Source organism: Pezoporus occidentalis, unplaced genomic scaffold (genome assembly GCF_034315485.1).
Source record: "Pezoporus occidentalis ecotype Australia unplaced genomic scaffold, CSIRO_AGI_Poc_V1 ctg4, whole genome shotgun sequence".
NCBI lineage: Eukaryota > Metazoa > Chordata > Aves > Psittaciformes > Psittacidae > Pezoporus > Pezoporus occidentalis.
The window spans coordinates 23,484,802-23,499,582 of NW_026915724.1; the positions used below are offsets into that span (position 1 = coordinate 23,484,802).

General features: G+C 41.6%; 1 protein-coding gene across 1 annotated transcript; it reads left to right on the forward strand.

Moving 5' to 3' along the window:
• Positions 1-317: 317 nt before the first annotated feature.
• Positions 318-14,395, forward strand: CIDEA (cell death inducing DFFA like effector a). Its single transcript, XM_062633007.1, has 5 exons — positions 318-455; positions 4,418-4,574; positions 4,763-4,909; positions 6,791-6,972; positions 10,120-14,395. Exons 1-5 carry the CDS (start codon positions 418-420, stop codon positions 10,250-10,252), a joined length of 657 nt encoding a protein of 218 aa, XP_062488991.1. The 5' UTR covers positions 318-417; the 3' UTR covers positions 10,253-14,395.
• The last annotated feature ends 386 nt before the right edge of the window (positions 14,396-14,781 follow it).

Genomic DNA, 14,781 nt, shown 5'->3' on the forward strand with positions numbered 1-14,781 from the left:
GTAAGCTTATTCACAGGCTCTAAAATCAGAAGCTGAGACACCCTAATTACAGCATTAGAGCAAATCAACCCTAATCTGTTGATTTGCTCTAATGCTGAGAGGCTTCAGCTAAGATCGGCTTCCCCGGTACTGTATTAGCTGTAACCAGGTAACATCTAGTATGTAATTCACTCACAGCAAAGCCCTCCCTAGTCCTCTCCTGGATAAATTACCGAGGACGACTACCTTTAAAGCCAGCCGGGACCCCGCTCCGCCGGGACAAGCCACTTGGTGCGGCCTCCCTGCCCAGCACGCCCCCGCTCCGGGCACTGCCGGGGGAGGCCGGCCTGTGTGTCGGGTCCGCCCCGCCGCGGGGAGGAGCGCCGCCCACAACACTTAACCTTCGCGGCCCGACTTCTCCTGGGGTTGGGAGCGGTCATGGAGGCAGCGCGGGACTACGTGGGCTTGCTGGTGCGGTGAGTAATGGGCGCACCACATAGCCCATATGCTCCACGCTCCCCGGCCCTGGCGGCCGAGCGCCGCCTGCCTCCCCGCTGGTCCCGGCTGGGGGAAGCGCGGGGAGAGCCGAGGCTGGATAACTGTCGGCGTCCTGGAGCGAAGAGCGGTTGCCAGGCACAGTGTGAGGGCTAATCACAGTCGGCCTGTGCTGTATTAAATCTGCTGGGTGCTGTGTGGGAGGAGCAAGCTCTCGCAGCCTTTTTGAGCCTCAGACGGAGTTCCGAGGGCAATGCGAGCAGGAGCTTTGCAGCCTTAACCCCTGTCTGAGGTCTAATGGCTGGGACGCGTTCTTCTCTCGGCAATGGGGAAGCTGCCGTCTGGTGTGCAGGTAGCTGGTGCGGTGGGCGTGGGGCCTCTTGTAGCCGGTGGCAGCATGACCACGGTTCCCGGCCCCTTGCTTACATTTGGGGTGTGCTGACCACGTCCGGAAAGGTTTGTCTGTATGCTGCTCACAGACTGATCTACTCCTAGCTGCGGTTCTGGCATCTCTACCTACAGTTAGTGTCTTAGCAGAGAAACCAAGTCTCCTGACTGATTTCTGGCTTTTGTTTTTGCTTCACTGTTACTGCATTTGTCATTTGCCTGTGAACTCTAACCTAAAAGTTAAATCGTGCCATAGTCCGAAGCCGCACGTGTTGTGCAATGTTGACTTCTTTTTTTCTGAGTGAGGCTGAAGACCATTGCACCACATTCTTAGACAAACATACAAAGCATACTGTGAGCAAAGATAAAGGGGAAATGTGTGTATAGGGCTCAGGGTAAGCTTTTGATCTCCTGGTTCTCCTAAGAGCAATTAATTCATCTGTCCCACCAGCCTTGATGCTACAGTGAATGCTTGGGGCAGTATCTGTGAGTCCCTCTCTTGCAGGTCATAGTTATACAAAACAAACTGGACAAGATGCCAGAGTTTGAAGATGTTTGCTCTTTCAATTAAAAATATATTTTTGTGTGTTGCACTGACATGGAATTACTCCTTTAGGGAAAAGTGAGGACTTGATCCTTTTGAAGAATAATAGAACAGCAGTGTTGTCAGTATCCAGCATGTTACTTGACTTTCTCATAAAGCTGGCTGCACCTTGGTATGTTCCTTTCCACCTCGTGTTTCCAGACTTAGCTTGATCAGCTTTCAATAGGAAATTATTTTGGTAGCTCCAAATCTAGCAGAGGAATTCTCTGCATCAGGAGTCAGTTTGTCTGGTTTCTGAGGACAGCTGCAGCAGAAAGAATCTTTCCAGGAGCCCTAAACCTAGACTCTGTTGGAGTCTGTGGCCTTTGTGTGTGTGTGTAAACAAAGAAAAAACAAGCTTTCAGTAGCAGGCTCAGCAACGGAAGGGTTCACACTCTTGTTTGTCTGGCCTGTTTTTTAATCGCACTTTTGTTTCCTAGTACTTCTCATTAACTGAAACCTCCGCCTGTACTGGTGCTTCATATGCAGATGTAGTTTAAAGATGATATTGACTGGTTTTATTGAAATGCAGGTGAGGTGGCATCGATGTTAAGACTTGGACTCCTGTTAGGTGACTGGTGGAGCTAATGGAAGTCCTGGTTTATTAATCTGTTTTGTTATATTTCTCTCTGGCTTTTTACATCTGATAGAACTAGACAGCAGTGTCTGGTGATTGATCTTGAATCCTGAAGAAACTTCTCAGAGTTGCAAAATCTGGTTTGTATAGTTGGTTGCTCTAAAGCCTGAGGTTGAACACTGTTAGCTCAAGTCCTGCCCCTGAGCTGTGCCGCTAAAGCTTTTCATTCTGTATTGGGATGTATGTTTTGGCTTTTTTCCTTATGCTTTATCTTTTGTGAATGGCAGCTTGGCTCAAGTAGTGGGAAATAAAACTGTTCAATGGAGCTGGTATTTTCTGTCTTAAAAAAAGAAAAATCTTGGCAGTGCTGTCATATATACCACTCAAGTAACCATTCTACGTGCTGGTTTTCAAATGTGTGAGAGGGAACAGGATGTAACTAGCTCTGAACGAGTTGTCTCTTGAACCTTGAGTGTTGTGCTTTCTGACACCAGGGAGCCTCATGAATTGGAGTCACCAGCCCCAAGGTAGATAAGCACGCTTTGTATCTGAGGAAAAGACCCAAGTGATTCAGAATGGAAGCTGCCCATGGACCAGCAGGGTGATTGGGGACTACTAACTTAGTCAGTGATTAACAAACACTCCCTCTTACAGCATGCTTCCTTGTCTGTGGAGCTTCAATGCCTTTGTCAGTGCTACTCTGTCACCTTGTCTTCCTCCCAAGTCCTGACCCTTTTCCAGGAAGAAGTGTTTATTAGCTCTTTAATTTGAAACAGTACCTGCCTCCTGAAAACTATACTGACTTCTCATCCTCACCAGCTTTGTTACAGGAAGGAGAGAGATGTCCACCAGCCATGGGTATATATGCAAACTGTTGAAAGCCAGGGACTTTAAAAAAAAAAAAAAAAAAAAAAAGACCAAAACCAACCAAACAAAAAAAAAAACAACAAAAGCTCCAGTAATGCTGAGGAGCTTTTGAGGAAGGTAAGTTTTGATGTACAAAGGAAGGGCAATAGACCAAAGTTCTGTAGAAAACTCATTCAGAATGATAGCAGAAAGTAAATTTATTGCTGAAACTCTATCTGGCCGGTCACAAAAATTACTTTCTGTGCATCACAGAAATATGCTTAAAAACCAAATAAGAGATTTGGAAAAGAGAGTTATTCTCCCTGGTCAGTGTGGACTTGAACAAAATATGTGACTGGGACATAATCAGTTGAGTAACTTTATGCCATTCCATCATTGTTTCAAGAATTCCTGTATTCACTCCCTGGCTGCCTGAAGAGACTGTCAGTTCACTCCCTTCCCCCTCTGTAAAAGTATCTGAGGATAGATTTTCCTACATAAAGATCTTTTACACCTATGTGGAAGAATAAAATTGGAGTGCATCCTTTTCCCAACCCTGTGCAATTCAGTACTAAGGAGCAAAAAGTATACGGGGGCAAAGTCCAGGAGTGTGGAAGACAAAGTATTGTCTACCTTTAAAAGACCTGTTAGAGATCAGTCCTTTCCAGGTGTCATTCAGTGGGTGGTTTTTGGCAATCTGGCTATTGAATTAACCAATGTAATTTTGCAGCTAAAAGCTGTCAGAGGTGGATGGGAGCAGGTCTGTACCTTGGTGTGGGAGTAGGCTGTTACCAGTGTTTTGTACTCGGTTTACCTGAAGGAAACTAAACAGTCACTATTAAAAAATGGGATTGCTCAGGAAAATTTAAAACCTTTTTCTAAAAGTGCTTGAATCTTCCAGCCCCTCTGGCAGCTTCGTCCAACACTATGCATTGATATACTTTGATCTTAATTTTCATTTCATTTGACTTCTTTAGATACATGAGGGTGGAAGTTTTATTTTCTGATTTTCAGAACTAGATGAAGTTTTATAGGCTGTAGATATTATTTATAAACTAAACACCTCAGCTGGAAGACAAGCATAACTGTGTCAAAATGCTAGGTGTTTTGAATATGGGTAATATGTTCACTCTTCCAAAAGCAAACACAAATAATTAGTTGGAAGTAGTCTTGTGTTCTCTCATTGAGTGTTTCTGTTGCAGGGAAAGAGAATGATCTAAGTACCTGAATGCAGTAAGAGTTGCCTTTCTAATTCAGAGTTAAAAACCTGTCAGCCTCACTGTAATCATGACCTTGACATCAGCTGGCCCGTATCTGCTCAGAATGTTTTTAATTTTAGAAGTGTTTTCAAATGTCACTAGCAAGAGAAAGCTCAGAGATGACATGTCTGTTGGGCTATGTAGTGTTTAGTTTTGAAAGCAAGCTCCATGGGTCTAACATGACCTGTGAATTACTCGTATAATGTGCTTACCTCGTTGAACCCAACAGTCCTCATTGCAGTACTTGACGTAACTATTTTTGTAACTATGGTGAATTTTTATTTGTCTTAGATCTTTGGTATCCATGGGAGCATCTGTGGGAGCAGTAACAAAACAGACCCTGTTCCCTCCTCTCATGCCTGCAGGGCGACCTTTCCGTGTGTCGAATGCCTCCAGAAGCAGCCGGAAAGGAATTGTGGCAAGCAGTCTTCAAGAGCTCATCAGCAAGGTACAGCAAACAGTCACACTCTGGATGAAACTTAGTGAAATACAGTATCACAGAAAGGCAACCCATAGACCCTTATTCTTCTAAAAATCATTACTGGCGAAGTTGGGAGAGTATGTCAGATAAGTAAGTCTTATTATGAAAGGATGGGTCCTCTTTTGAATGCTAAAAATCTGCTGTGTTTTTTGCAGACTTTAGATGCCTTTCTTATATCTGCTGGAATAGTTACTCTGGTTTTGGAGGAAGATGGCACGGTTGTGGACACAGAAGAGTTCTTCAAGTCTCTGGATGATAATACACACTTCATGATTCTAGAAAAAGGACAGAAATGGACACAAGTAAGTGCTGACTGCCTCCCTCACTTGAATAGAAGTGGATGGAAGGATTTCTGTGACTGCTAAAATTGTTGGGAAGAGGGGAGAAACGGAGGAAACCTTGCCTTCTTTAGGGGAAGTTATCAATGTAAAATGGGTGTTGCCTTGTGAATACAGTAACAGTTTAGTGAAGGTTAGAAAAATGCCTGTGTTTAATCCTGCAAACAGCTAAAAGTTATTATCGAAACCTAATGTTAGTCTACATGCATCAATATCTTTTAAGAACTACTAAGACTGGCTAGCTTTAGCCTTTTAATCACATCAACTCAGTGTCCAGTTTGTGTTTTTGTGGGGGAATAGTCATCTGTACATTAGTAAGATGGAGTCAAACTCCTAATGGACTTCCCATGAAACAGTTGTTGCTAGAAAGCTAGCATCAAAATTTCTTCTACCAGGTGCAGAGCTGGCAGAGGAGCTGTAAGCAGGCCTACCATTTTTGTTTCTATATAGATGGCTTACTTGTGTGGCTCCCTTTTCTCAGTCTCCCATTGTAGTGTGGGCAATTTGTACGTTTTTTCCCCAAGATACCTTACTGGCTTTTCAATGTGCTGCATCTGGGCTGTGAGTTCCAAAAGCAGAAAAGAAGTTGCAGCTGGGGTATGACTCTACCCTGACTGCCCTATGTTCTCTCTGGCACTGCAGCAGAACAAGTTTGAATGCTGCCCCTCTTCAGTATGTGCTGAATGACAGCAGAAAGGCTGCTTTAACTTTACAAATCATCTGAAATGTAGCACAAGCTCTGTCATGCTTTGTCCAAATATTCTGGGTGCTAACGGAGGGCATACACTACCAAGCGTACCAACTACTTGTACATGTCCAAAACTTTGTTGATAGGGGGCCCTGTTGCTGAAGCTCAGAGACTATCAAAGTAAAACAGGCATAAAATTGCTGGCTAATGATATACTACAGTGTTTAACTTGGTTTGATTTATCATGGCACTGTCTGAGTGCTGGGGTGACAAGTACAAAAAGGTTCAGTCTTACACAACTTTATTGCTTCATTTAGCATGAAAAAAATAGCTTGGCAGGTGCCAAGTCATTAACCTTGAGTGGAATGTGCTTATCCCACTTAGCCACTAGATGTCTCTGTAAATATGGGGTTTTTCCCCCCTTGAAGCGAGATCCTGAAAGCATCACTGTCAGCCCTGAAGCAGACATAGGCTGCTTTGAATAAAGGAGGCTGGATTTAAGGTGGAAGATGACTTTCTATGCTACTCCTCCTTTGCTTTTTCTCTTAAAAGCTCAGTACTAAACCCTAGGCCTAATCAGTAGTGGTTCCTTGCCCATGTTACTTTTTCAGTAGAAAGGAAAAGAGAGGTATTAGGAGCCAGGATTTAAAATGAGGACCTGACTTTTCACAGATGTCATCTTTTCAGGTATCTAAGAGTGCTCATCAGTGTTGTGTTCCTTCCTAAATGGAAGGACCCAATGTCACCCTGGTTATTTGGGGGCCTGTTTCAGTGTGCTGCCTCAGCTAGCAGCTGGAACATACCACGATAATTAAATGGGAGGAATACTGTCCAGTGGCATTACTTGTGGCTTCAGTATGCTCTGAAGAAGAAGCTGTGTTACAGAAAATAAATATTCAGGAGGTGCTATGTCACTCTAGGACTTCTGTGTCTGTTTGGAATAGCTCCAGAAGCCTGGCTGGGACTTGAGCAAAGTTATGTAAGCTACAGACTTATTTTTTGCTGTGCTAATGCTTTTAATTCTAGTTTAGAGCTGATCAAGAGCTAGCCCCAAGACTGGCATAAGCAAGCTGCTTCTAGAGATGCACAATTAATGATTGTCTTGCTGTAGTTTCCTGGCTTATGGTACAAACTGTCTTTCCCTCTCTTTAAATTAGACAAAAAATGGACTTGCCACTGCGAGACAAAAGAAGAAAATGGGAGTAGCTAACATCACATTTGATCTGTACAAGCTGCACCCTAAGGATTTTATTGGCTGCCTAAACATCAAGGCCACCTTCTATGAGATCTACTCTGTCTCATATGACATCAAATGTATGGGAGCAAAAAGTGTATTGCGGTAAGTATGTTTCCACTATTGATCAGGCATATCCATTAATGTAAAATCTGGCTCTGTGAAGCAGGTGTGTTTATAAATTTAGTATTTTTATTTATTCTTACACACTGGCCAATATGCTGAATCTTGTTTTGTAAGGTGGATAGCTGACATGTAAAAACTTTGCATAGCTTTTTATGGTGGAATTTTAAATTTCCCCCAAGGCAAAAATCTTATCAGCTCATATTAACTGCAAGGGTGTAGGTGCAGCCTCTTTGTTTTCCTGAGAGAATTTCCCTAGATTTCTTAGACTTGTTTGAGTAATGCACGAGGCTGAGGAAGAAGCATTAGACTCCTTAAAGGGGGACCTACAAGGGGATGAAATGAAATGTTTTTGAGATCCAATGACAAAGGTCTTAAAGCTTGCTCAGGCTTTGCAATGCCTGCCTGCCAAATTCCCTACCTGAGCTACATGGAGGTAAAGGAAAATGGGAGAGAGATGACAATCTGATATCTTAATGTGAATTTGTCACCTGATGTCACTATTTTTAAGCAAACTGGTCTCCAAGCAAACTAGGAGCCTCACAAGGACCAGTGTTTCCTACAGGACTAATCTGTGGTGGGTGGGTTGTGAGTTTAGTAGAACTGGCTGTTGGAAAATGCTGTCTTATGCAGGGCAAAAATAATACCTGTCTTGTCCAATGCTTTCAACAGTGTGTTGAAAGCCTGTGCCTTGTCAAAACCAGCTGTGTCTTGCCATGGTTGAAGAAAACTTATTCTGAGCCCAGACGCTTTCACAAAGGTGCCATACTTTGACAGCTGTTGAAGCTGCAGCCCTGATTTTCTCTACCTGACCTTTAAAACTCTGTTTGACACAATGGTGGTGTGTTGCTGCATTTTAATACTTGAGGACCAGATCTGCTCTGTACAGAACAGACAGTTGTATATGCTGTGAGGTTTTCACTTCCTCTGAGCAACGTGTAGTCTTTAGTTTAAAGTCTTCAAATAGCCCCTTGTCTTGTGATGCAGGTATTAAATATTGTAATGCTAATCTTGTTCCCTTTCTTCCAGTCAGACTGACCTCTTCCACTTAGATGGTCCCTTGCTTAATCTTTCAGGCTATAACTAGTGTGACTGTATATGAAACTCGTCTCTCTAGGAATGCTGCAGTGATTATCCAGTTATATGCTATGCCCACCTGCAGAACTGGCTACATTAGGATTTATTCAAAGCAAAGGTTTGCCCTTGAACAGCTGCACTCTTCCAGTTCCTATGTTTGTCAGGTCTCTTGAGCCACAACAAACTCATATCTGGCTATCTGCTATGGAGATAAGTAGCAGCACCAGAACTTGCACTGCTAAGGAAAGTTCGAAGTGACAGTTTTGCATCCCTGCCAACACAGGGCAGCTGGTGAGAAAGAAGTGGTGCTGGCAAACAGCTGAAGTAGCTGTGGAGTTCTTCTGGAAGCAATGTTATGTTACAGAGTTGAGCTATAAGGGAAGTGCCAGTGTCAGGGTGGGAAAATAGCCTGCTAGCAAGGAACAGGGGTGACAGAGATAACCTTGGGCACTACAAAACAGTGAGATGACCTGTCTCAGTTTGCTGTTGATATTGGAGACAGATGATATGTTCTTGTTGTAGTGCCTTTGCTAATGAGCTCCACATTGTGAATTGATGCCCTCTTCCTGGGCCCACCTTTGGAGTGCAAAGGACTTTAAAATGCTGCAGTTCTTCATCAGTGGGTGGGGTTCAAAGCCTGCTAGACCCCATTAGTGTGTTTCCCCTAATGGTTTCTCCCTGTAGTGTTCAACTGAAGGATCAAATGTCCAATTCAACAAATAACTCACTCCATGGCTTAAGTGACAACTGCTCTTGTGTGCAAGCAGCACGCTGCAGCTGTTCAAAAGCTTGGTACCAGGTGCAGCTTTCTTTGCAACTGTAAAACTCCTTGGCCTCTACTGTCTGGTGGAGGGAAGGACATACTGAAACAGCGTATGTGTGGGAAGCATAAATAAAGGTACAGTGGTTTTTTTTAAAAGCTTCCCAGGCTCTAAGTACAGAGTATTCTACTCTTTTGAAGAACAGGATTTTGACTGCACACCTTCTTTCATCATAGTGGAAAAAATGATTTTTTAGGAAGAAGACTACCTTTTCTAATAGAGTTCAAAGGAGAAGTGAATTAACAGCAAACAGTTCACAACTGCATGTTTCCTCAGACAGGAATTCAAAAAATCTTCCTTTTTTTGCAGGAGAGGAAGGCTGATCGCATTTCTGCATCTTCAGAAACTGATCCCTTTCCAGTTTTTGAATGGTTCTGGTTCTTGTGTACCAGTGCCTCAGTCAGCTTCATACTTACGAAGGCCTGATTAACTTTCAGGGGGCAAGGCTTGAATGTAGTGCTTAGTACTGATGTCCCCGTTGTTTCTTGGAGAATGGAAGGAAGACATAGCTATAACAGAGTTGAATAAATGAATATTCAGATATGATCATCTCTATTCCCCTGTGGAGATCCACAGTTTATATTGTAGACTTCTGATGCTTAGCTGATCTTAGTTTATGGATCTATACTGATTCTCACACAGTACTATATATTTGAATGCTGATATTTATTAAATCTTTAAAAAAGTAGTTGTGAACTGAGAATTCTTAAGCCTTGAAGCTTGGACAGCATTAATTTGTCTGGCTTTGCCTGTTTTGCTGTCAGGCATCCACAGTAATGTGATTGCTCAGCTTCAGATCTAATCTAGTTTGGTCTGTAGCTTAGAGATACATGCAGTGTTGTATTAGTGAATGGCCTAAAGGTGAGATATGAGGTGGCTTCATGATGAAGGAATGCTGCCAAGCTCCAAGGCGAAGTCATCTTTGGGAGTACTCTGGTAGTTTGAGTGATGGCTTTGCAGGAGGATGGTAAATACCCAACAAGATGCCAGCCTGTTTTGTTAAATGTATTTTCTGGTTCTGCCAACAAGTCAATAGTTTTCTGCTGATCAAGAGCCACAGAAGTATTTTTTTGGAAAGAAGGTAGAAAAATTACCAGCTTAGAAGTGAAAGGGAATGAGAGTTCTTAAGTAAATCTGCCTAACACATCCTGAAGGTGGTGTGGGTGTGGAGAAAGGGGTAATGTCATCCTCCTTGGTGACTTTTTTTGTTAACAGACTGCTTTTCTTCTAGGAAGGTGCTTCAGCTGATGTCCCATGCAGCACAGATAACTGGACAGTTTCTTCTTTATACTGGAACTTACATGTTACAGTTGATGGGTGAATATGATGAAGACGGCACATGTGCAAGATCAAGGCGGGAGTAGTGAGCCCAGCTGCACTTCTGATATTGGATCTTTTTGCTTAAAGACTTCCTCCTGCCCATATTTGATTGTAGTCATGTAGGTAGGGGGATATCCACTGATGTGAACTAACATTTTTCCCATTTGGGGAATGGTTGTAGGCCTTAGTCATAAAATAAGTGTTTGATGTTCACAGGCTCTTAACACAGCAAAAGGTTGTGTGCCTAAAGCTGAGAATTTGCCCCAGCAACTCAAAATGGAAAATAGGTATACTTGCAAATTTGTGTGGAATATTTCTTGCACTGATCAAAGCATAATGTAGTTGTGGGGTTTTTTTTTCATGGCTGTCTACTTGCCTTCTGAACAGACTGGGCTGGGGCGAGGGGCTATGTTCTATGTTTGTTTTTTTTGTTTGTTTTAGTCCTTAACAGTGCTGGTATTAGTGCCCAGCTGGCACTGAGGTACAAAAGGGTGAAGTGTACTTATTTACTGCTGCTAACAATAGAACTATACAATGTAACTAAATCTGGGTTCAGTGACTGACTGATGAAGTCTAATTGGAGAAGTGCAACTACCAAGCAGAAACTTAAAATTTAGCCTTGCTTCCCTTAAAACAAGTAAAAACTTTTCATCATAACTCTTTATACTTCAAGCCTACAAAGAAATTCAGGTTAGTATAGCTTATACATGTTGAAGACCTGATATATTTATTTAATGGGTCTGATGTTCATTTCTGCCTGAAGTATTGAATAATTCACCAGTTTCATGAACATGGCTTACAAACAGCCTCCTGAGCTTTCTCCAGGAGTTAGACTATCACTTCTGTAGTTTTTCTACTGTTTGTTACAAGGTGACACAACATCCCAAGTTGTACTTTAGGTACAAGTAGGAGATGCTGGATTTTGATGCCCCTGTATTCAGGGAGAGCAGGACACTACCTACTCTTGTGTAACATACATATGCTCTAAACTGGATATTTGCAGTTTTACAGTCTCCCAAGACAAGCTGTATTAAGAGCAGAGTTATTAATCCTTAAATAGAATTGTCCATATTGTTTTCTACACTTCAGTGAATGGCTAGTATGACCAGCTTTCAGGAAGTTTTCCTCAACAATGTAGAAAACTGGAAAATTAGCAGTTAGACATCTTGTGTCAAAATACAAACTCCCATTGCTGAAGGGGAAAAGCCCAGCTTTGTTCATAGGTATGTATTCTGAAGTTTTCATTTGCCTGCTCATGAAGAATTTTAGTAAGTTATTATGGTCTTGCTTAAGACTGAAAGCTGTTAAGGAGATGGCAGGTACAGGTAAATGTGTCTGACCTGATGGCAGGTGCCACTAGGAACAAGCCCAGGTGACAGCATGAACAAATAGGGCAAGAGAAGAAAGCAATGGGAGAAAAAGGAAAAAGACCAGTGTGGACCCCACAGTGCTTGCCCTGCACCTGCTGAGAAAGGAGTCCATTAACTGTGGGTATCAACTGCACTGACCAGTCAAGGGAAAACCTCATCTACTAAAAAAAGGAATTGAGGGGCTGGAAAGCATCATGGTTGGTGGGATCTATTCTGACCTGTCAGCTGAGTCTGTTCACTATATATGGGAATATTGCTCTCACTTTTATCTGAAAATTACACCTTTCTATGCTTATTTTTACCTTCCTTTTATGGATGGGACCTAGCCAGCTGGAGCTGCATTTCAAATCAGTGTTGTGATGAAAAGCAGTCTAAATCCAAGTGTTAAAGGTACTGATGAACATGAGTTTGGTAGGTCTGCACAAGTCTCTTCAGTAATGGTTATTACAAATAAGTAGACAGCTAAGAAAAACCTTGGGTATTTTTTTTCCCTGATTTCTTTTGTTTCCCATCTACATCTGACCACCCACTGGAGGAAGTGCGGAGGGCACACTGCTCTAGGCAGGGTGAGTACTGGTTCTTTCCTAATTTCTTGCAGGGAAGAGTGCCTGTAGCTTACAGCACTGTCAGGTTTCCTTCAGAAGAAAAAAAAATCTATTCTGTGAGTAATAAGAGATTATATTAAAATGAAGCTTAATACTTCATCTGTGTTGTTCTTAACATCCCACCCAAATGATTGTTGCCATTATAATTGCTGGCTAAAGTCTTTCTGCTCCTATCAAGGAATTGCGTTTAACTGATGCAGTGCAATGACTGTCATTAATTCTTTCAGCTTTGAAGAACCATTTATTCTATTAGAACAAGCACACCTCTTGAAAGCAAACTCTATATGATGCTCCTGGGAATATTTATGTTGCTAATGGTGGGAGCATCAACATTAAAAAAAAAAACCCAGCCAACCAAACTTGCACAGTTCAGTACTGCTTTGTGTGAATTGCCTCTTCAACATCTGTAATACAAAAGCTTTTGCAAGTCTGAACTGTGCAGTTCTCAAATTCCAGCCTTCTATAGCCAGAGGCAATTGTTACAGAACTAACACTTCATAGTTTCCATGGCACTATCTGAGAACCTAATGTGATCTAAAATGCTAACTCAGTATGAATTTTCAATGTTTTTAAGCAGCTGCTGCTTTGACAGCTTAACAGTTAAAACTTGAGTTGCTGAAGGTCATGTGAGCTGTGAAGTCTCCATCTTAGAACATCTCCTGCTGATTAAAAATGCAAACAGTTGAACAAAGTAACTCAGCTTTGATATTTTCTCAAAATAGGAGAAAGGACTTGGAAATTGCATGAGTCTGAATTGCTTCACTGCTGCTGAATTTTGGTTTTGCCACAGGCTTAGTATTTGGGGGATGATGTTTCCTACTGTGCCAACTTCTTTCCAGAGATAATGTTTTGGCTTTGGATCAGATTGAAGGAGTTTATCATTCTCTGAGTTGGAACCAGTTTTATTTTTTCACAGGCTGATTAGGAGGCATAGCTTTTACTTAAGCTGTGTACACGATAAACAGCAAAGAACAACTTCAGCATTATCTGTCAGCAAATTATATACAAGTTGGTGTACAGTATCTAGCAAGAAACAGAAAAACTAAAAGTACAGGCTTTTAACTGCAGATACACAGAGAAGCAGCTGGCTTTTCTACTTGACATTTGTAACTTTAACTGAGCTTATGGAAAGAAAAATTAATCTGCACTTGTTACAGTTGCATTCAAGGGTGGGAGCAGTGACATGTCGAAGGTGTGAAACATGGTTACTGCCTCCTTGCTTGCACTGACCCTTTTTGCCTGTTGCTTTGCATCACTTGCTAACAATGCACCAAGTCATATTCTCCAGTTACCAAAAAAGGAATTTTCACTGAAGTACTCAATCTTGTTGACTCAGGCACCGTTCATGTTCTGCAGGCAAAACAAAGTTGCTCTATTCGTGACTAGAATGAAGAATCTTGCGGGGTTTTTGTATGTGTAATTTATCATTACTTAATTTCTTATCTTTCATAAACCCATGAAGTTGTTGCTTTCTTGCACCTTGCTATTATTTCAGGAAAAACAAGATTACAAGCTCTTCTGTCCAGGGGGAAAGGAAAAGGCAGGGTTTAAATTCCTTAGACCGTTTTGAATATGCTGTAGGAAACATCCTGAATCCCTTCCCAAAAGAGAAGGGAAGGATAAAGAAAGGAAAGTAAAACTTTGAGCTGGAATTTTTTTCAGTAAGTAGAGAGGTATTAACAGTTTAGGAAATGTTGTAGAAAATGTGGTTTGGAATGTTAACTGTGATGATAACTACATGTGATCATTTGTAACTGACTAAAATTGTAACTCTAAATCATTTCAGCATGCTTCTTCCTGAGATGGCACTTGAATTGAAGGCACAAGCTTATTTAAGTAAAAACAAAAAAAGCTTAAAACCAAAGTGTATTTTTGATTTGATGCCTCAAGTTTTACTGGAGGTATTAATGTGATTAACATACCACTTCAGCTATATATTATTATCCTGATGGGGTTTAGAGTTTGTCACTGCTTTCTGTACCTTACCCTGTCATACATGCAGTTAAGATATTTATAATCATGAGGATTGCTACTTTGCTAAGGGAAAAGTTAGTATTTTATAATGTCACAATTTTCAAGATCAGTAGTTTAACTTGCTATACAAATTTAGGTGGGTGAAAATTGTGTCAGTGATGGCAGCATTTTCTGATGTGTGGTGCCAATTTTAAGGAACACTGTCCATGAATAAATAAAACCAAATGGTGGCTTTGGATGTTGTCTCTATTAATTTGCAGAATCATTTATTCCTGAAATAATCTTGAATGTTACTGGATGTGTGGTCTGGCACAGACAGCAACCAAATGCTGGACTGTGACAGTGAAGTAACTGGATACTATTATGTGGCTCTGAATTCTTAACTTTTTACTGCTGACTCACTTTCTGGCCTTAGAGAAACTGTACAAACTGTGTTTCCTTTCATACAAAAGCAATGCCTTCCTTCATCTTTTACCGAAGCTGCAAAAGATGACTGACTATGGGAGGTAGAAGGCTTTGGCAATCTCTGGTTTTCACAAAATATAGTAAGGATCAAGGACCTCTTCTTATAATGCCTCACAGAAACTCCCTGCAGTTGTTTATCTACAGATACAGTAGTACATA

Bases quoted from the DNA above. Each gene is read 5' to 3' on its own strand.
- CIDEA (XM_062633007.1), top strand. From the start codon at position 418: ATGGAGGCAGCGCGGGACTACGTGGGCTTGCTGGTGCG. The intron at 4,575-4,762 runs GTACAGCAAACA...TGTTTTTTGCAG, and splicing joins TTCAAGAGCTCATCAGCAAG to ACTTTAGATGCCTTTCTTAT. The intron at 6,973-10,119 runs GTAAGTATGTTT...CTTTTCTTCTAG, and splicing joins GGAGCAAAAAGTGTATTGCG to GAAGGTGCTTCAGCTGATGT.